Below are 23,864 nucleotides of genomic sequence, written 5' to 3' on the forward strand. Positions count from 1 at the left end.
ACACAGAGATATAATAAAAACTAATTTAAAAATAAAATCATATAATTTGTAATTAACATAAAATTTATTGGTACTGTTTGATGTATTAATCCCACTAGAAGACTTTGTTCAAATTCATTTTATTGTTCAACAATATCAAAGTCTTTGCTATTATAGTCTGTACTTTAGAGAAGGGCAAAAATAGAATTAGCTACTACATATTGAAATTCACTTGGATCAAGGATTGTATAATATATTAAAAAGTTTAATTTATAAAAAATGTAGCCACTATATATGATTTTAAATTATATTAAACTGAATATATAATTGATATCTATTGTCTTGGAAAAGCTATGGAGAATCTGATTTCAAGATCAGCAAATTTATCTTTTCATTTTAAATATAATAAATTATACTCATGTATCTAGGGTCAGTCACTGCGTTTCATTCACTATGTTATTCTTGAACTAGATGGATATTTGGGGATGGTGGTAGATTCCATAATATATTAATCATATTTTCAGATTAAATTATAGCTGGGATAGTCCTATATTTTATACGTGTATTAGTTCACAATTCACAAAGAAACTCACTTGACAATATCTCTACCTCTTGTTAAAACAACACGCTACATTTAAGAACCACAAATTTAATCTTGTATAAATTGATAGCTACCTAAAAAGAGTACTTGAGGGTCTAGGTTATGATGCAATTTTAGGGCAATGCTCCAGTAGATCCAAACGCATGAAATGAACATAGAGAAATCCTGGAAGTTCCCAGTGCTTTGAAGAGAACTTTGAAGGAGTCAAGCTACTTTTGGAGAGTTCTGGATTTATACCATATTTCTGGGCTCTGTGGGTCCCTCTGTTATGCCAAGAAGGGAAGGATGCTTGATTCTAGCTATTTGGGACTTGAACTGTTTTTGAAAATAGTTCATCTCTAGGCAACAAGATGAGAGAGAAGATCACAGTGGAGCTGGAACTGCCTGCCCAAAGCACACACTTAGAGCTGAAAGAAAAAGGAGATAGAAATTTAAGGAGAAAGCTCAAAGCTAGGAATGAAAGCATGACAGTTAATAGAGGTTCTTTCAAGGCAAATGTTTTCTGACACTGTGATCTAGAGCAGGTGGAACTTTTAAATTCTTTAGGATTCATTTTTCCCCTAAATGATACAACTAAGGTTTCTTACTCTTAATATGCTTCATACACACCAGAAAGATGCTTTAAAAAAGGTTCTTGCTAGGTGAGTAATTATGGAACACTTACTTAGGACAATTTGAAATGAAAAGAATCACTGTTGACATACACACAGGATAGACATTGGAAGTAGGAGAAAACAAGGAACTGGACAGGAGCCTTCCACAGAGGACCTCTGAATGACTCTACCCACCAGGGTATCGAAGGAGATTCTGAGACTCACAGTCAAGCTTTGGGCCGAGTCCCCGAAACCTTATAGAAGAAGAGGGAGATAGACCTGGAGGGGATAGGAACTCCACAAGGAGAACTACAGAGCCAAAAACCCAGGGCCCAGGGTGGCCTGCAGAGACTGATACTCCAACCAAGGACCATGAATGGAGAGGACCTAGACCCCCTGTTCAAAGGAAGCCCATAGGCTGCTCAGTTTCCTAGTGTGTTTTCTAGTAAGGGGAGCAGGGGCTGTCTCTGACATGAACTCAATAGCTGGCTCTTTGATCACCTCTCCCTGGGGGGAGCAGCCTTGCCAGGCCACAGAGGAAGATGATGCAGGCAGTCTCGGTGAGACCTGATAGGCTAGGGTCAGAGAGAAGGGGAGGAGGTCCTCCCCTATCAGTGGACTAGGGAAAGAGAATGGTGGAGAAGAGGAGGGTGTGTGGGACTGGGAGGAGACGAAGGAGGAGCCTGCAGCAAGGATACAAAGTGAATAAACTGTAATAAATAAAGAAGAAAGAAAAATTTAAAAAGAAACAAATAGCAAAGAGGTTTATAGTATTCTGAGACACCTACTTTTTGAAGGCATAATGGAAAGTGCCATAATTTGATGATATGCATTATGTTAATTCATTACTTAATTGAGCAAGATGATGAACCTAATCACTGTAGAGACTAAAGATGTGTAGATTGAAGGTTGGTAGAATATAACATCAAGTTATAAAATATAAAAGTACTTTTTTTCATCTCAGTTTTTGACTGAAAATTAGGATTTATGTAACAAGGTTTAAAATATTAAAATGGATACAGTAATATGGATATTAGCTTAATTTTTACAATTTTTATTTTTTTTCAATTATTATCATTTATTACAATTTATTCATCTTGTATCCCTGCTATGGCCCCCTCCCTCCTCCCAATCACACCCACCTTCCCTTTTCTCCTTCTATGCCCCTCCCCTACCCCCTGATAGGAGAGGTCCTCCTCCCCTTCTATTTGATGCTAGCCTATCAGGACTGGTTGTATTGTCTTCCTCTGTGGCCTAGCAAGGCTGCTTCCCCCCACCCCCCGCCCCCAGAGGGAGGTGATCAGAGAGCCAGCCACTGAGTTCATGCCAGAGAAAGCCCCTGTTTTCTTACTATGTAACCCACTTGGAGACTGAGTTAATGGGCTACATCTGATCTTCAGTGAGGTAACCCAGAAGCAGAAAGACACACATGGTATATACTCACTCATAAGTGGATACTAGTCATATAATATAGGATAAACATACTAAATCTATACTCCTAAAGAAGCTAAACAACAAGGAAGACCTTAGGAAAGATGCTCAATCCTAATTCAGAAGGGCAAACGTGATAGACATCAGATGCAGGAGAAGACAGGGAACAGGACAGGGATCTACCACAGAGGGCCTCTGAAAGACTCTACTGATCGAGGTTTTGAAGCAGAGGCTTAGACTCACAGCCAAACTTTGGGCAGAGTGCAGGGAATCTTTTAAAAGAAGGGGAGATAGAAAGACCTGGAGGACACAGGAGCTCCAAAAGGAGATCAACAGAACCAAAAAAAAAAAAAAAAAAAAAAAAAAAAAAAGAACCCTTGGAGCCCCAAGAGAATGATTAGCTGAGTTTTAATAAATCTGCTGCCCAACTAAAATCATTAGGTTAAAAACATCTTAACTTGGATACCTGCAAGATCTGGCACTAAGAATTGTTACCATAGTGATCAGACCACAATAACTTTTCAAATTCTCTGCTCTACCGGGTGATAAAACTAGGAATGCTTCTTGCTTTGTTTTATTACTCTAAAAATTTAAACACCTAAACTATTTGAAATCTTACAGATTCCTTCAAGAAAAAAAAATCTATCTCAAGCATTGTTGAAGGTACTAACAATCCAGTGGAGACCAGCAATTAAATCAGGTCTGGAAGTTATTTTGAGGTTACCATTTCCTCTCTTAATGCACTTGTTGCTTTTTCTTGAGTAGCTACTTTATGCTCAGCTCTTTAGCAGGCCATAATATCATTAAGTCGTCACAAGAATAAGTATGTATTATACTTATTTTAGGTAATGATAAGGGCTGCAATTCAGAGAAAGTCTCCAGAAGCAGTAGAAGGTAGATGTTAAACACAGCATTCAAAATCACATGCTCTTTCTCAGAAGGTTTGTTCTTTCCAATGAGCAATGTTATGAACAAAAGACAGAGGGATGCAGATAGCTGGCCCAAACTTCTCCAAGAAATGGCCCAGTAAATGAAAATGTATTGACGAAGGAAAGAAATAAAAGACAAAAATATCTATTTTTCATATTTCTGTAGTTCTGCTTGTTAAGGAACTGGAGATGAGAGTACTGTCTTTTATTGTCAATCTTTGTTCCTCTTTAATAGTGAGTAATCATTTTTGAAGGCCATGCAGCTAGGTCACCAAAAACCTCAGAATAACGCGGAAGCATAAAATTCAATGTATAAGGTATTTTTTAAGTTTAAAAGTAATTTATTTAAAGAATAATCTACATAGTTTAAAAAATAACTATTTAAAAAAATGTAAAATATTCCATTGTTATAAATTAGCCAATTTTTATGTCATCCCGTTAAGATATTGTTTTGAATTAAGAACAGCAGAAACTAAATTTATGGCAGTTTGTGACAGTTTTATTATAACTTGCAGATGAATGATGATGTAATGTCTTAAAATATAATTCTTAGAGTGGCAGATGGAATACATTTAAACTGGCTTAATATTTGAATTACATGCCCCCATACAGTGAAATGAGCTTTGAACTACTGTAGAAATAGAGCCCGAATGCCCTCACCTCTCTCTCTTGCTGGTGTGGAGGTCCTTTTTCATGCCTTTGTTTCATCCCACATGGACTATTATGCCCCTTTTGTTGGCCTCCCAGTCCCTGCACGCATAATTAACAGACTTAAGCTGATACATCATGCTCCCACAAGACTCAGCCAGGCACCAGAGGGAAGGCATGCACATAACTAGGCCTAGCTCATGAACATACTGTCCCAGGTATGCTAAAACAGGTCCAAGGAGCTGATTATAATTCATCTTTTCAAAACTTTGATTTAGATTACTTCCTCAGATCAAAGCCATTCCCACTTCCTCCCACTATTGCTAGTGGTTAAGAGTTGTATCATAATACTTCTTCTATATCAGCAACTCAGATAAAATTGTTCAATATCCTTATTTTGACCAATATTGAAACTTTTCTGTTCTATTCAACTGTTACTTTGCCACAGCTACTATATCACATATACAAAGCCAGGAACGTATTAACCAAACTCTCTTCATTTTTTGCTAACTCATATTTTCTTTGTATAAATTATTTCATTGAGATCATATCCAACTAGAAGTAGCTCTCCACATAATCAGCCCTTAGTCATGTTTCTATTCAAACTTTTGCTATTTTACCCTTTAGGATTTCCTTCATTGACCTCCTCCAAATATTTGAGATATATGTCATATGACTTGTTCTTTTGCAACTAATGGGAAGATTCTTTTGAGAGGGAAAATCTAGCAAATATTTTAAAACAACATATTAAGTTCCTTATTCAATCCACTTGGCATTTTTACTTCGAGTATTACACAAGTGGCTGAATCCAAAAGATGATTCATAAAATTTATGAATTTATTTTTTATGAATTTAATTAAAATTCATAAAATTTATGTTTTCTCAAATAAGCATAACCCTGCATGTGACTCAAACTCTAACATTGTCTATTACAATTTCAGGCTTCAGCTAAGAAATCAAAGAAAGGCATGCAAAAGTGGCGTGCCAACAGGTAAGACGTTTCTACCAGTGGTTTAGCAGCTTACTTGGAAGAAGGAAAGCTTACCTTGCTAAAGTCAACAGTGCTGTTTTCCCTGCTAACATCATTTTTATTCTCAGCACAGGCTGGAGCAGATTGAGGAGAAACAACCTGACCTGCTAAAAGAGAGATTGTTATTACAGAATACAAGCAATTACTTTCACAGTTGTAGGCATATTGAATGAACTATGAACTTGAATTTAACCAAGCTAACTAGAATTTTTAATAAGCTTATGATGTCAGCATGAACGTTCAATTAAATGAAACTATATCAATATAAAGATTATCAGTTACAGATAGAAATGGGAGAAATCAACCAAGAACATTTAAGCCAATTATCAATTTAAAACACCAAATGGTTAATCTCTTTGAAGAAAAGATGCCTACAAAACTTAACTAAATTTAACCTTCACCTAAAGTTCATTGATTTCTAAATGGCAACCAAAACTAACTGCATATATTTAAAAAGGCATAAGTTTGAAGCTCTGACTGAAGAATTTTTGACAATATAAAAAGGATGAATATTCTAAGTGCTCAGCATCTTAGGTTCAGTTACATTAAAAAAAATCCAAATCACTATGTTCTTTAGCAAAATTTAGAGATGAAGCTTATTAGAAACATACGTGATTTTGTGCCTGTAACTAATCAGATACGTAAGCTCAGCTATTCATCTGCTATGTAAGAAACGATCACTAAACTCGAGTTGTATTGGTTTCCATGAGCATTACTGAAAATATAATTATGTTGTAGCTTTCTCCCTCTGTATGAAAGGTAAAGCTACTTAGCTGAACAGCAGAGTTGGGGATGTGACCAGGACCAGAAAACATTAAATTCTATCATTCACTGTGACAGGCCCTGCAAGCACAATCCATCTGGAACCTGCCCACAGTTAGCCACTGAACGGTAACTAACCCAGTTGACTTAATTTCCCCTGCCTGTCCTCTGCCCATATTCACTCGTTACTTTTTCTGTGACATGAATAATAACAAGTCAACTTTGAAGATTTGACCACATTTACATTTTTAACTCAGTGGCCCAAAATCCCTCTTTTACTCGCATTGATTTCAAACATGGGAAATACTCTCTGCATAACTTTTCTCTGTACATGCTGAAATCTCAGTTTTACTCAGAATTCACTCTTATTCCCACTCCTCCTGATCAGTGCCAATTCTGAACTCCTCTAACTCCCTTAAATAGTTACAGAAAAATTGTTTCTTTAATTTTTTTGTGATCAACAAACATGAATAAAATTGAAATTATTTATTTTACATAGTAGTATAATTTTACTGCTTGGAATAGTAAGCTCAACAGTCAGAGATCATCTGTTAATAGGTACGATTTTCTGCATTAAAATTACTTTGTAAGAAAGTAATAGATTTAAATAGAACTTAAATATTTTTCTGTTTCCATCAAACGCAGAAAAATAATATATTTTGTGAGCGTAAAAATACAATGACTTTTTAAAGCAAACTCACTGGAAACCACAGACACAGACTCTGATTCTTTGAAATCACAATTCAAGGCGATGCATATCCTTCAGAGGAACTCAGACAAGTTTTTCATCTCCCATCTCTACCTGCAACTCACAGCTCTAGCTGAACTGTTCATCAGCAGCCGTTCAATTCACCATTCTCAAAATAATAACTGTTATTTTTAAGAAGGCTTTTACATAATGCATTTGTGCAACTAACAGATGTCTTCAATCACCAGTTTCACAACATTTCTCCATATTTTCATGAGTTGGAATGTTAGATATATTTAAACAAATTTATTAAATATTCTGTAAAATTAAGTGGTTAAGACTCAAGTTACAAAAAAGTTAAATGAACACATATATGCTTTTTTATAATAATTTGTGCCATGTAGTCAGAAACTACATGAAATATCATTTGCATAATGCTATAAGAAAACACAGACAAAGAGTCAACTCAATGCAAAATCAACTTTGATGAGACTGAATCACATAGCAAATATGCTAGCATTTAGTATTTGAAAAAAATCTGTTTTTGGTTTTAATTCATATGTTTCAGGAACAATATTTCTTAAGCTATCTTCATGTTATGAAATAATATTTAAATGCTGGCACTTTTATTTCATTTTGTAAATATTTGTGATCACTAATATGTTGCTCTTGTGTGATAATTGTAATAAATATATTTGGAGATTTATCGTTCTATGCTATTCCTGTTTTAAGATTAAAAAGTATGAAATATTACCTTACAAAGCCAATAACCAGGAAGTGAATTAGGAACTGCTTTCTCTGAATCTTTTAAGTGATATTAATAATAAACAGGTTCCAAATATCAAGTAGGAAAAACACGAGATGACAATAAGGGCCTTGTTATTTCCAGAGTAGAGATTTGTGCAGAGAATGTGTACTACAGTACAGATGGAGAGAGTGTACACAGTCGCACACTGTGACCTACAGTACAAGCATCCTCTTATGTGGGCATAGAAACTACAAGTATCTGTACCTTCTGTGCTTCAGAATAACACATGAATATATTTATCACATTCAAAGTCCTTTAAAGTTTAAACATTTAAAATCTACTGTTACTTCTAAAACTATATGTCAAATTAATAAAATAAAATAGTATGAAGCAGTTTTGACAATTTTGCAGAATACTGAAAATCTGTAGGTACAATTAAGAAATTAAATTTAAAAGATTGGCTTATGCTATTTAAAAAAATTATAATAGTTTAAGTAAAGCTTATATTTTTTGTTATATACACAAAGCTAAGATTAGTGCATTGTAATATTCCATAGAACTCCTCAGACCACAGAATAGCCTTCATAATTTCCTGTCCATTATAACTTCTTTCTTAAAAACTTAATTCAAGTATCACCACTTTCCAGAAGATGATGGGTCTTAGATTCCAAAATGCATTTCATGAGCTCATAAGACTGTCACATAAAATGTATGGACAATTTAGGAAAAAGTATTAAACCTATATAATTTCACAATTGTTGATTTTTATGATGAAAAATGTCATTCATAAAATGACAACTTTTAGGCACGGTGAATATTTTCTAATAGAATATAAAAGAGTTTGCAAGGATATTTTTCTCTCCATGGGAAAACCAGTCAAAGGTTAGAAATATATTTTTTTGAAGTTTATAATAAACTTTCTAGTTACTTTGACATGATGCTTGCGAACAAAAATTTTTGCTGATTTCTTTCTAATTCCTTTACTTTGTGCATTGATTATTGCTCAGATTAAAATTTTATGTAATCAAATGGCATTGTAAATTTAGAGTGCCTTCAATATTATGTAAATCTTAAGGCATAAAAATACAATGGCGAAACATTTAACTCACTAATCTTATTGTATTTCATTAAAATTATTCAAAACATGATTAAAGTACACATCATTAATATTAACTGATGCCTATAAGTTTTTAAATTTAAATATTTGAGAACTCTAACATCATCCATTCTAGTTAACATTATTTACATTATTGTTTTATCAGTTAAATATATGGTTCTTTATTTTAACAGAATTTTTTTTTCATTTTGTATGAATCAAAGTATAGAGTGATTAGCATTTATACTAGCACCTGTTTGGTTTTCTCTGAATCATATTTGAGTCTTTACCTATAATTCTTTCCTATATGTAAACTGTGTGCATGAGTGATACAAAAATAGCAGTTTAAAATTTTTATCTGGACTAATTCAACTCATTAGATAATTTATTACCTACATATATTAGACATATATACATATATATATCATTATTTGCTACTGGTTAAACCAGCATAAATCATATGTCATAGAAGGAAACTGGGATGAAGACATGAAGGTACAGTACTATTATCCTAGAGTCCAAGCTGCCAAGCTGGTTTACACTACCTCAGAACCTTCAACGCATTTACAGTACCCAAAGGGTAGGAGATGAGGGAGGTACAGAGATGAGATGAGCCTGTTAGAGACAGACACAAGACAGAGCAAAATGAAGAAATATAGAGATGAATGACAAAGTTACATACATGTGCCACAATACGCTTATTTATGGAAATAGAAAACATGGAGAGAGATAAATATTTAGAAAATTATGATTAGGTGAGCTACGCTTCAAAAACAGAGTATGCATGCAGTTAATTGCTGAGAACTGGTATGCCTAGAAATAATTAGTTTCAAAGAAAATAAATTAAAACTTTAAACATGCTATCTTAGGAGTATGTTTGCTCTTAAAATGTAATCAATTTTCCGTAACTGAATGACAATCCAGCTTCCAAACAGACACATCAATTGTGTTAATAAGTAACATAATTTTAATTTTCTTTTAACAATAAAAAAGTTTACATTTCCCATATGTAGGAATCTCTGAATGTGCTTTCTCTCAAACAATACTAAGAAGTAATATTCTAGCTTTCTTCTTCAAGGTAGGTCATTATGAAACATAACTATTACATGTTCTATCATTTATTATAACAATATTTTTAAAAAAGAAAATGAATTTCTAAACACATAAAGACACCATGAATCTTAAAATAAGGGTGCAGTATAATAATAAAAGTGATTTTAAGGCAGTAAAATAAGTTTAAAAAACACAAGGAAACATCATTAAGAAAACACATGTGTGTACTGTTTGCTGTAAGGGCTGCAATCTACCCAGGTCAGAATACTAAACATGTCTCATGCTAAATCTAAACGTTCTCCTCTTAAGACTGTAAACAGCAAATCAGAGGGAATTAGGAGAAGCTGTGCAACCCCTTCCAGTTCTAAATAAAAACTGTAACTGCAAAGCATTCGAACTAGGAAGGGGGAATGGTGTGGAAGCAGAGTAAGAGTTAGAAATTAATAGCAATGGGTGAGGGGATGAAAATACCCTGTAGCCAAGAGTCCCAAGAATTATCATAAACATGTAATCAGAAAATTAACATCACTTTATAATAAAATTGCAGTACAATTCTCTTCATGTGTAAGTGAATGCATGGCCTAACTGATAAATATAAACACTTATTTATTTTAATTTCTTGATCAGCTAAAACAAGTTACATTTGTGTTTGAAAAGTATTTCTAGAGTCAAGAAATGACTTACATACTCTTGATATTTTTTCATGTCAGTACACTTTTCAAGGTTCTAATGTCAAAGTAGAAACTATTTTCTATTATTTTTGCCATTGTTTTGCCAAATGTAACTGTCACTTTCTATTAAAACATCAGAATCAGTCATTTAATTCTCACAGTTTTGATGCTTAATGAAAAGTGAAAGTTAAACACAGCATGGCGGCATTAAGAATGCATGGTGAATCCATAGCATCTTACATCTTAACCCTGAGGGTAATGTGCAGAATAGAAAAATATTTACATATATGTAACATATACATATATACATCAGTGTATTTGTAGGTGAGATTGACAAATTATCATAAATTACTAAGGATAAATAACGAACAGAAAGCATTACATCGAAAAGAAGTATGCTATTTTGTTAGTGTAATATATCAAACATGGAAGGCCTACGTTAGAAATGCAGTGTCTGTGTGTTTAACCCTTGAGAGAACAACCGTGGTATCATACCAAAGAACAATTAAATAAGGAAACAGACACCTTATTCTAATTGTTCTTTAGACTTCTTTATGTAAATATCACTTCATTTTTTGGACATTTCAATTTTTGACCCTAAAACAAAAACATATTAAACAAGGGTAGATAACCTGTTTCTACATCTTTGCTTCTTTTAAAGAAATCATGTTCAACTGTCAAGTAAAACATTTTGCTCAAGAATTTTTTTTTAAAGAATACTGCATTTACTCTTTGGGATGTTAGCACTGCCTTGCATCCCTTTTTACTATTACACTATAAAAATTAAGTCTCTAATCCATGTTTTGTAACAGAACGTCAACTCTATACTTATGCTATGAATTCTGCTTTCTTTGTTTATCTCAAGTTTGTCAGTTTACAGAGTTCTTAAGTAGATTGAGAACCTTGGTAGTAAAGGTCCTTCGCACTTTTTGTCACTTGTGGGTAGGAGACTTATTTCTAAATTGCTGAAGTCTATACATATTTTCAGACTTCTCAGCACACATAATTATGTAAAGTGTGTGAGGAAGCAAAACAGAGTCATGAGGAGGTGTGAGAAGCCTAGGCTTAGAAACCACTGCTGACAGGATGCTGCACAACAATACTTAATTGGATATGTGAATCTTATTATAAGTGCTTCCAAGTTCCTATTACCCTAACACATGCCCTGGAAAGATTTGTGTGTTCATATAAAGGTTGACTGTGCAGATGGCAACAGAATTATTCTGATTCTAGTTTTTAGAAATACTAAGCTATTTCACACATAAAACAATAGGACTCTCTGTAAACCTTGTGTCTACACGCATCTGTATGTAGACTTGTGATTCACAGCTGTAATTCTGTCCTCTCTCCTTAAGTTTAATGGGAGTTTAAAACAGCAACAATGAGTTGGTCTACAATGACAATGAATGGCCAATTCAGGAGATTTCACACCTTCTTTCCTATTCCCTAAAATGAAACAAAAATTTTAAATATAAATATTATGCTCAGTAAAAAGAATAGAAATTGTACCACATAAGATCATTCATTACCTGTTTGAATAAACACATTTTTTCTCTATATTATGTGATTTCCAATAAAAGTAATGACACATACACAGAGTTTACTTGTCCAAAAAATCCCCCAAATTCTTGGAAAATTAAAATATGGATTTTTTTGAAAGGTTTTTAGAATCAAGTAAACTTAAGTCTCTTGTCAAAATTATCAAATATTTAGATTAGCTGTCTTAACCATGGCCAATCGAATAAGTACAATCATTATAAAAGCAACAGTATCTTCAAGAGCATTGTTTGTCAATTCTCTTCTCCATTCTCCTCTGGGCAGCTGTCAGAATTTACAGCTTGTCTGCCCAGGAGTTTTTCTCTTAAACTCTAATAACATTGTTCTCAAGCTTCCTTTAAAAGAAATGAGCCACTACATTTATATCTCAGAATATAAAGTCTCCGATTTCACATTAATATGTATGTTTTAAATCAAATTATAATTTAGAACATGAATTAATTCAAATATAGTATTTGTCTCAAAGTGAGTTCTCCATCCTCGGAATAATCAGTACAAGCCACTAATAGAAGCTGATATATGCCATAGCATGCATGTGACCTTTATTGAACTCTACATATACTCCCATACACCTGCCTCTGTGTAAAGCAATGCTTTATTGTCAGTCAAGGACGACGTCTATGTTTCAATTCTGTGTCTTTAACTTATTAGAAATTAAAGACCAAAATTTCAGCTGCCTTGGTTACCTTTATAGTCTGTAACATATAGAACATAATGTGTTCTCATACAGTCATGGAATCATTAGAGAAACATGAAGGAACATCAGACAACATTTGAGGACACCAAAGGGTAGCAGAGTAGTGACCTGAGTAGCAAACCTTCCGGCAGGGATTTTCGGTGAAAGATACACTACTTTCATAGCACCTAGATATGAAACAAATATTTCAAAAACAACTTTTTAATGATAAATATATCATTTATTATCTTTCTGCATAAAGTCCTGAGACTTAATTACTTAATGACCCTGAGATAGTCTGAAACAAAATTGACCTATTCATTGAAGTATTTTTTTGTGTGTACATTTGATTCAGAAGTACGAAAACTTCCTCATAATATAAAGTCTAAAGAAAACCCATCTTCATATAAAGTAAAGTATTTCTGAAACTTTTGAAAAGGTAGGAAAATCACGCAAATATTCTGTGCTGTCAATTCATGTTACTTTAGTCAATTTGCATTGTCAGGTTTTCTAATAAACCACTTGAAAATATGCCCATCCTTTATCTGATTTTTAAATCAAAGCTCATTGCTAGACTGATAATAAACATTCTATGTACTGTAGGTTCACTTTGAACTTTCTCCAGCCTCTACCTAACTTCTGGGATTATAAGTATGTAGTAGAATGTCCAATTTACTCGGTGCTGCAATTAAAACATGGAGCACTGTGAATACAAGACCGACCTACAACCCAATTATAACTTCTGTCTTTTAGAATTGAAAAGCATTTGTGGCTAACAGAGGAGTTACAAATTCATATTATCTTCATGATAACTTCATTTCTTTTATAAAACTATGATAACAAGGAATTTCGAAGCAATTTTCTAATATAAATGATAAAAGGCTAAATGAATTCAATGAAAATAAAAACCAAAAAATAGAAGGTTACTGGGAAATAATAGCATTTATGTATGCTGTTGAGTGAAAATGGTGAGAAGGCTCCCTGTACACTAAGATGCTGCAGTGAAAGAGCAATGAGCTCAAGAGCAGAACATAGGCTACAAACAGGCAGAGCCACGCTAGGCACGGCTACATCTTTTTATTATCAGTAATGACATCTGTTGACCATGTCCAAGATGCAAAAAGCTTTTCTTTCGACAAAAACAAAACAAACAACAACAAGAACAACAAATGGTGATCATTACTGTTTTAACTAGAAGGCCACTACTTTTTAAACCATTGCATTACTCTTCTCAACTATGAGAAAGAGGCTTAGACTTTGGTCAAGAAGGAAGACACATTTCATTTAAGTTTGCTGTTTGGGTCTGTAGGTTGGAATTAGATACGGATTAATTTTTACTCTTTCATGAGCCTTTTTAGAAACAAGTTCTTTGTTAAAATGTCTACACTTTGATGATGAAAATAAGACTAATATATGTATATTTGTATATACATATATATAGACAAAAGGAAACATATTAAAATAATATTAATTTCAATTAAAAATTTACAAATAAAAGTTTTAAATATTTAGAAACAATTTAATAGTGCACGGTCCTATAGTAGTATAAAAGATTACTTACCATTTTTATCCATGGAATTTGGTTCTGACTGTTTCTTGCCAATATCAGCAAAAGATCGGACAATGGGAATCCTGTTAGTGAGTTTTTTCTGATTCTGGTGATGATGCTGCTTCATTAATGCTTCGTGAACCCTGTGGCGTACATCTTCATTCAGCTGCCCTGAGCTGACCTGCTGGTCAAGGACCATATCTGAAGGCAGGAAGAAGATAAGGAGCACAGCTTTTCTGTTTAAAATTGACATCTTGACTATTATTCATATTAAAACAGAGAATTATTTGACAATTTCATTGTATGATGTTTCAATGTTTGATGTTTTTATAGGATGACTACATGGAAATGTGAATTTTCATTATAAATCACTCAAATTTTAAAGACACTTATTTTTCCAAATATATCAAATTGTATTAAAAAAGTTATGCTATTCAGTATTCATACTTATGGGGAAGAATATAGCAAAAGTAATCTCGTATGTTTGTAACTGAAAAAGTGGTTATATTACAGTCTTTGTGTCTGTGTCTGTTTCTTTCTCTTTCTCTCACACACACACTTTCCACTAAACAGGGTATATGTCTTTTTTTCTTAAATTTGTGAAGGCTTCAATACACTCAAAGTATATGACAGTATCAACTACTTACAAAGTTGGGTTTTCAACTTTCAATAACAGAAAAAACAAACCACACTAACTAAACTGAGTTCCTTTTGCAACACAGACAAGCTTCAAACTTATAATGCAAATTTCTCAGCCACCCAAGAATCAAATTACAGATGTGCACTAGCCACACAGTTGGCTTTACACTTAATATTTTAATGTAGAGGACAGTTTTCTTGATTCCTCTAAGTGAAGCTAGGAGTCAAAGGAGGGCTATCTAGCTATCTGGTTCCCTGCATTTAAAGAGTAAACAAGCATTTCATTTGTTACAAACTCATCTCTTTCTCTAACAATACCCTTAGAATATGTTTGATAACAAAGAAACATAACTATAAAATGTAGAAGGAAAGGTTTCAGAACACTGAACTGATTTCATTGATATCTGTCATACATAGTATCAAGAATGGCCTGCACAGACATCACCCAGGGCAGTTCAGTCTCCAAGTGAGCTCCCTAGAAATGGGAACAGGGACTGTCTCTGACAGGAACTCAGTGGCTGGCTCTTTGACCACCTCCCCCATTAGGGGGAGCAGCCTTACCAGGCCACAGAGGAAGAAAACTCTGCCAGTCTTCATGAGTCCTGATAGGCTAGAGTCAGAGAGAAGGGGAGGAAGATCTCCCCTACCAGTGGACTTGGGGAGGGGCATAGGAGATGAGAGGAGGGAGGGTAGGATTGGAAGGGGCTGAGGGAGAAGACTATAGCTGGGATACAAAGTGAATAAACTGTAATTTATTAAAAAAATAAATAAAAGAGAATGCCAGTAAAATAAATAGACAAGGGCATTTGAAGTTCCTTAATAATATAGTATCACATTAATTGAAACCTGTAAACCAAATAATCCCTTTCCTCGCTAGGTTGCTTTGGTCATGGTCTTTATCACCTCAGTGGAAGGCAACCTAGAAAGAATGCTTTTATCCATTTTCAAAGTGTTTGTTCTCAATCTACATCACAAGAATGTACAGCATATAATATACCTTCAGCAAGGCATATAATATACACTGGACAAAACACCCATTTTTAGATCTATGAAAGACTTCATAAGTTGTGGATTAAAGCTTCACATCTCTCTCTCAAAAAAAGAGTGTCTTAGGAAGTTACTCTTCTGGAAAGAATAAAATATGTATACATGTATATACACATATACATATGCATTGTATAGACAACAAATAATTTCACTTAGTATTAAAAATATAGTATCACTTCACTGAGACTCGGTATAATAGACTGCTTTCAGAACATTAACTATTAACTCTAATTGTTTTTGGAAGTACCTTACATAAGGCAGATCCCAATGAACTGCCTGCTTCTGCATGTATCAACATTAACAAACTTTTCCCTTGTAAACCTGGACTTTCTTTTGGTATGAAATGGAAATGGACAGTGGAGATGGACTTGGATCACTCTACCATATTCTAGCTGTGTGACCTTGCAAAGACGAATAAGCACGGAATTAGTACTTGAAGTGTGGAAATAGCCATTTATGTATCAGATTTGCAGCAAGAATAATAATCTAAAGTCCTTAAATAAGAGCACTGATTAGCAAATTGAGACCATCAGTAATTAATTTCCCAATAAAGAATTTTCTTGGCAATTTCCATTAAGTAGGGTATAGGCACCTGTTTTAAACTTTTACACTCATATTTTATAACACTATCAACTAGACAAAAAGTTGAGGTTGTCAATAACAGAAACTGCAAATCATCTTAGTTAAACTGACTCATCTCATCAGCTTGCAGAAGAGGAAATCAAAATGAGCCTGGCTCTAGTTTCATTTCTGTTGATGTGAATGCTTCCTCTTGTAGGTGTGCACTTTAGTTACAGTCTTATTTTCTTTATGGGTGTAGGGTGGCTACCAGCAGCAGGAAGGAAATATCTTAGCTCCTATCACTTTCTTTTATAAAAAGTTCTTTACCTCCTGACATAGAAATTTCTGCATCTGACTGACATGAACTGATCACTGCCAATGGAGATAAGATTTCTATAGCTGTTTGGACAAAACAAGAAGTGAGTTGGTTAGCCAAGCTTTTTCTGCCGTGAGCCAGATAATAAACAATTTCTGTCACAACCACTGAATTCTGAATTTGAACTACATTAAAACTTTCTAAGGTTTACTGAAATTTGAGTTTCATGCAATTTTTACATTATAAAAGCTTTTCTTTTATCTTTTCAGTCATGTGAAATGTCCCAAATCACAGATCAAAAGGCTTACAAGACTAGGCAATGGGCCATATTTAAAACATATTTAAAAGTGCTCTGTCACTTTCTCTTCACAATGGAAAGAAGTTAAAAATGAGTATTTGGGAGTTGCCAAAATATGTGTGCAAAGTATCTGGAAGTCTTCCGCTGTGATTAAAAGTCCCGTTCAGTTCTGAAAGTGCATAGCATTAAAAGACGAACTGTAAATTCAAATTCAGTTCTTTGGGTAGTAATTGTAACATCTCTGAATTAAAACAAAATAAAGAAACTGAATATTATATTACTTTAAAGAGTTGCTGTGACAGAAAAATGTAAATAAAATCTGTATTTTGCATATAATAGTTGATGTTATAAGGAAGTTATTAACACACTAACATACAGTTTTAAGGCAGACCCCCCAAAAAACTATTATGACCACACTGTTCAGTATGGTAACCAGAACTGAAATTGATCATATAAAAACCTACATGTTATAAAATTATTCCTAAAATTCTAGTGGAACACTATCACTTGAGCACTACAAAAATCCCCTCATTTTTACCTTATAGTTATAGAGAGATAAGACATTTATTTCAAGCAGATACATAGGAGAAATTAAAATTGGTTCAAAAAATACTCATCTGTTCATTAGCCACACAAAAAATAGCCCATACATCTAAGTCATATCCACATTACAGAATGTATAGGTGAGCTAGAAAGGTTAATCATCTTGCTGAAGAATAAACGCACAGTGGGGTGAGAATAAACCACCAAAGGTAGAATATGATTCAGTCATCACCTACATTGTTCTCTTCATCACAATAGCACATACTAGAGAAGTAGGAAGGAACAATGAACCATAATGGCTTTGGACCAGAATCAAGTCCTAACACCCAGCAGGCCACGGTGCCTAATATAGTGAGCTTGCCAAAGCCCTATGCCAGGATCTTGTTTAAAAAAGAAGTAAAAAGAAAAAGACAGAACACATTGTTCTAACTTAAAGCATGCTACAAAAGCTACTGGTGCTTGTGTTTTAGACATGGAAACTGAAGAATCATTTTTTCATAATAAGTAAGTAATTGCTTAAGTATAATCAACCCATCGGGATTACCAACAGACCCAAGAAGTCATGATTTTTTTCAAAAAGTGTATAAATCTCTGCCTTCTTCAACTTTATTACATAAATGGTCTGAAAATTCATTGCCTTAACTTTCTAGAGAAAGAGGCAGGAGTGGGGAGGAAGTGGGAAGTTCTTCTCGGCTGCCATTACCAACAGCATTGTGGATACTAACTACAATAGTTAACTTTGTAGACTAAGGATTGTCATAATATTAACCTGGTTTAATGGCTCTGTTTTGTTTCTGACGGGGTTGCAGTATGTATCCCTGGCTGGTCTGCAGCTTAGTTTGCAGGCCAGACAGGACACAAATTCACAGAGTCCTGATCGCCTCTGCTGGAATTAAATGTATGTGCCTTTACACGTGGCATGAAACTGATTTGTTTTGTTCTTTTTTATTTAAACTTATTTTTTTTATAATTTATTCACTTTACATCCCGATTGTAGCCCCTTCCCTCTTCTCCTCCCATTCCCACCCTCCCTCCATCTTCCCCCTTATTACGCTCCCCTATTTCTCAGAATTGGGGAGCTCTCCTCCCCTACCATCTAGCCCCAGCCTATCAAGTCTCAACAGGACTGCCTGCATCTCTTTCCTTAATGGTCTCCCCACTAGAGGGAAATGATCAAAGTCCAGGTTGAACAGAGTCCATGTCTGAGACAGTCCCTGCTCTTGTTACTAGGAACCCAACATGAAGACTGAGCTGCCCATCAGCTACATCCAAGCAAGGGGTCTAGGTCCTTTCCATGCATGGTCCTTAATTGGTGCAACAGTCTCTGCAGGCTCCCATGGGTCCCGATTTGTTGGCTCTGTTGGTTTCCTTATGGCTATATTCATAATAGCCAGAATCTGAAAACAACATAGATGTCCCTTAACCGAAGAATGGATACAGAAATTATGGCACATTTACACAACGGAATACTACTCAGCTATTTCTAACAAGGAAATCATGAAATCTGCAGGCAAATGGATGGAACTAGAAAAGATCATCCTGAGTTAACCCAGAAGCAGAAAGACACACAGGGTATATACTGACTTATAAGTGAATATTAGACAGATAATAGAAGATAAACATAATAAAATATATAGTCCTAAAGAAGCTAAACAACAAGGAGGGCCCTAGGGAAGTAGCTGAAACTTCACTCAGAAAGGCAAACAGGATAGGCATCGGAAGTAAGAGAAGACAATGAACAAGACAGGAGCCTTCCACAGAGGACCTCTGAAAGACTCTACCCACCAGGGTATGGAAGCAGATGGTGAGGCTCATAGACAAATTTTGGGTGGAGTGCAGAGAATCTTATTGGAAGAGGAAACAGAAAGACCTGGAGTGGACATATATCTGATTTTAAATAATGCATTCTCATACCAGTCTTTAGTTTGCATTCCGAGCAGCCAGCTAATTAATAATTTATCCTCCCGTGAAAAAGTTTAAGTAACAAAAGAGTTTTTTTTTAAATGAGTTATGAGCCATGATTGATAATTTGTCCATGATACTAACTTTAGCTTGGTTTTAATTTCTTTCTAACTTTCATTGACAGAATCAGGGTAAAGTATTCACACTTCAAAGAGAATATTTCCATATTTAATCTTTATAATGCTGAGTTTTAAAGAGATTAGCACAGACCATATTGTCTACAATGTATATGAATATAAGTAGGAAACATTTTCAACATAATTAATCTCTACATCAGAATAAATCATGGTAAGAAATTATAACTAGAGATTTTTTTATTTGAAAAGGTTAAGTAATATTTTGATGGATACAGTTTAGATTTATTGAGTTCCCTGAAACACAGGGAAATAGATATGTTTTCAATTAACTTCATTCAAAAGAAAATCCTACTTTAATTATACCAGAAATTCTTGACAGACCTGCCAGATACAAATGGGATTTTCTGCTACTAAATCTAACAAAATCTCTTTAAAGAATTATGTGAGTCTGTTAAAAGCATATCGAAAATGATGCAAAAAAAAAAAATCAAAACAGTGATGTAAAATATTTCACCACTCAAAAACAATATCTAACTCTGGTTCCCCTCAAAACAATTGTCTAGAAAGAAGTAATTCTGCAGACTTTATACATTTCTGAAATAACAGGATGTGGAGTCTTTAAGGAAAAACAAATTTAGCTTTTGGAAAATAGAAACTATCCATCAGTATATGGATATAGCTTATAACTTCCTAAAATAGAGAAATAATTAATGATAAGAAAAAATTACTAGTTTTTAAAATCATTTGGATCATAAACAAAAGCAACTTTATGATTGTAGGTTAATTCAAAGAAATTATTTCCATATCTGCAAATATCACCTTGAAGATACTAGTTCTATTCATTGCTTTTTAAGATGGAAAAAATAGCTTCCATACTACATTTAAAGATTACTAAACAGTAAGATATGATGGAAAACAACAAACTGCAAAGTTTAGAAGACCTATCTATGTAAGGCATATCTATTTACTAAATGTAATAAAGGTAAATGATCATAACATGAATAAATATAAAAAGAAAATATAAGACATAGGGAAAACATTATAATAAAATTTTAATGAAGGCTGATGTAAATATCTTTTACTTCAAAGTCACATTGTTGTTATGAATCTTTTATTCATCACTGAAAAAGAAATGAGACAAAAGTGGTCAACACAGTTATGTATAAAACCTGTATTTTTCTGCTTACTGTTACCTCTAAACTTCTGCCATCCTGAATGGTAGTCTACAAAATGCTCTACCCTGAAATCGGAACATTCAAGTTAGGCTACTTCGGAGTCAGACCAAAAGACAGACTGTTTAAAAAAGCAGAAAGAAGAATAAAAAGCTATTTGGGGTATCGGGGTCTACTGAACTACTTTCATTGCAAGAATAGATTTAAAGAATGTAATTGCAGAAAACTAAATTGAACGCAGCCCATCTTCACTTTGTCTACTGAGCTGAGCAAAAAAAGGCAGAAGGGATAAAGAAACAGGCAATTAAGTCTATGAAACAAAAGTTAAATTACTGTAGATTTCCTGGACACAGTAACTTCCTAAGGAAAACATTAGAAATCACATTCAACCCAGCTATACCACTCCTAGGCATATATCCAAAATATGCTCAGCTATACAAGGACATTAGTTCAACCATGTTTGTAGCACCTCTATTTATAGTAGTCAGACACTGGAAACAACCTAGATGCCCCTCAATGGTGGAATGGATACAGAAATTGTGGTACATTTATACAATGGAATCCTACTCAGCTACTCAGCTTTTAAAAACAAGGAAAGCATGAAATTTGCAGGCAAATGGTGGGAACTAGAAAAGGTCATCTTGAGTGAGGTAACCCAGAAGCAGAAAGACACACATGATACATACTCACTAATAAGTAGATATTAGACATATAATATAGGATAAACAAACTAAAATCTATACTAAAGAAGCTAAACAACAAGGAAGACCCTAGGGAATATGCTCAATCCTCATTCAGAAGAGCAAAAGTGATAGACATCGAAAGCAGAAGACAGGGAACAGGACAGGATCCTATCACAGAGAGCCTCTGAAAGACTCTACTGATTGAGGTATTGAAGCAGATGCTGAGACTCATAGAAAAACTTTGGGCAGAGTGCAGGGAATCTTATGAAAGAAGGGTGAGATAGAAAGACCTAGAGGGGACCGGAGCTCAACAAGGAGACCAACAGAGCCAAGAAAACTGGCCCCTGGGGGCCCTGCAGAGACTAATACCCCAACCAAGGACAATGAATGGAAAGGACCTAGAACCCCTGCTCAGATGTCTCTGACATGAACTCAGTAGTGGCTCTTTGAGCACCTCCCCCTGAGGGAAGAGCAGCCTTATCAGGCCACAGAGAAAGACAACACAGCCAGTACTGATGAGACCTGATAGAATAGGGTCAGAGGGAAGGGGAGGAAGACCTCCCCTAGCAGTATACTAGGGGGGTGGCATAAGGGGAGAAAAGGGAGGGAGGGTAGGATTGAGAGGAGACAAGGGAGGGGGCCACAGCTGGGATACAAAGTGAATATATTATAATAATAGAAATAATAATAGAAAAGTTTTTTAAAAAAGAAAATTAACTGAACTCCTAACTTTATGCTCTGAGGTCAGTGTTACAAGCCTAGGGAACTTGCCAGATACATTACATACATCAAGTACAAATCTTATTCTAACTAATCAAGTTCTAAAGGTAATTCAGAGAAACAAACTCTTTCGAGAAACACCTTTAACTTTCTAAACATTAGTTTCTTTGTGGTGTAAACATGCTAATAAAAATAATAAATATTCAAGAAGATTTGGTTATCAATTTTCTTGCAATAGATCATTATTTAAACGTGAGATGAGGTTTATCTCATATCAATTAATTTTTATTTCAAATGAAGTGAGAGGAGAAATTTATTTTAATGTCCCTTACACAGATCATGAGGACTTATTTTTCACTATTCACACATATATGGCATTTCAGAAAAAGCAATAAGAAAATCAGCTGAACTAATCAGAATTAAATAGACTAAGGTAACAAAAAGACTTACTTGCAATTTCTTCTAAAGTATTGGCATGCATGTCCAGTAGCACAGTTCCATTCAGAACACAGCTTCTCAACTCAAACAAGCTATGTAATGAAAGTGTAGCCACATAGGGCTTACTCCATCTTTCTCCTCCATCTTCCACGTCTTCTTCAAACTTCAACCACCTGTACAAATAGATATTCTTGTGAATATATTAAATACTACAATGCTGAAGAAGTAATCCTTATCATAAAAATAAAAGCTATAAAAAGAAAGGTCTCCAATGGATAGTTGTTTCTACCAATTTGGGAAAATCAGAAAAGGTAGTCCAATTTACTCCATTACGTTCTCTTTAATTCTATCACAAGAACATTTTCATTGTGACAGATTATTATAAACCAAGAGCAATTCAGTTTTTGTTAATTCATATAGCTCTGAAGAAACGTTTTTAATAAAAATTTGCCAGTGGTCACTACAGTAGGACTTATTAAAAAAGCATTTTCTTTGTGGAAACGCATTCATAGTTGAAAAGGAAAGTAAAAGAATACTCTTTTTTTTTTTTCCTGTAGTGGGAACTCTTAAATTTCAGTATTTTGGAATGATAATTTCTCCAATAAATTTATAAGAGCCTTATGAAATTTGGCACTTATTGTGTAGGAAAATTCTTGCTATGTTTGCTTGGGAGAATGCTACTCATGACAGTCTGTGGTAGGACCAGGATACTGAAAATTGGGCTTAGACATTGTTCTATTGGTATTTCTGCCAAGGATGGAACAAGGACTCTGAATATAAGTGGAAATCACTGTCTTCTTAGTATGAAGAACTATTCAACAATATTTGGGATCATTTGCAATTAAAACAAATAGGAAAGATAAGGGAAGTCAATTTTTTACCACTCCAGCATCAACTATTCAATGATTCAGAAACTTGCTCTCTAATTTTAACAGATGACCTGTTTAATTCCATGACCTCTGATGAACTCTAACCTAAACTGCCTTTTCTCTTCCATTTCCCTTATGCATGCCTCCATTCTTTTTTTAATTAAAATTTAATTTTTTATATTAATTACTTTGTATCCCAGCTGTAGCCCCCTCTGTCATTCCCTCCCAATCCCTCCCTCCCTCATCTCCTCCCTGCTCCTCTCTAAGTCCACTGATAGGGGAGGTCTTCCTCCCCTTCCATCTGACCCTAGCTTATCAGATCTCATCAGGACTGGCTGCAATGTCCTCCTCTGTGGCCTGGCAAGGCTGCTCCTCCCTCAGGTGGTGGGGAGGTCAAAAGGCCAGCCACTGAGTTCATGTCAGAGACAGTCCCTGTTCCCATTACTGGGGACCCCACTTAGATACTGAGCTGCCATGGGCTATGTCTGAGTAGGGGTTCTAGGTTATATCCATGTATGGTCCTTCTTT

At 34.5% G+C, this 23,864-nt stretch overlaps 1 protein-coding gene across 5 annotated transcripts in view; it reads right to left on the minus strand.

Moving 5' to 3' along the window:
* Positions 1-23,864, minus strand: part of Slc4a10 (solute carrier family 4 member 10) — a 295,608-nt gene that overhangs the window by 90,745 nt on the left and 180,999 nt on the right. For 2 of the 5 annotated variants that reach the window (XM_055599953.1, XM_055599955.1), the window contains exons 5-8: positions 22,480-22,640; positions 14,024-14,212; positions 5,227-5,318; positions 4,194-4,283 (exon numbers count right to left, since the gene is read on the minus strand). In XM_055599953.1, coding sequence (XP_055455928.1) covers positions 4,194-4,283; positions 5,227-5,318; positions 14,024-14,212; positions 22,480-22,640 — 532 coding nt within the window. The remainder of the gene's footprint in view (positions 1-4,193; positions 4,284-5,226; positions 5,319-14,023; positions 14,213-22,479; positions 22,641-23,864) is intronic. The other 3 variants (XM_055599954.1, XM_055599957.1, XM_055599956.1) reach the window with 3 other exon arrangements.

Source organism: Psammomys obesus, unplaced genomic scaffold (assembly GCF_907164565.1).
Source record: "Psammomys obesus unplaced genomic scaffold, mPsaObe1.curated_primary_1811, whole genome shotgun sequence".
Taxonomy (NCBI): Eukaryota; Metazoa; Chordata; class Mammalia; order Rodentia; family Muridae; genus Psammomys; species Psammomys obesus.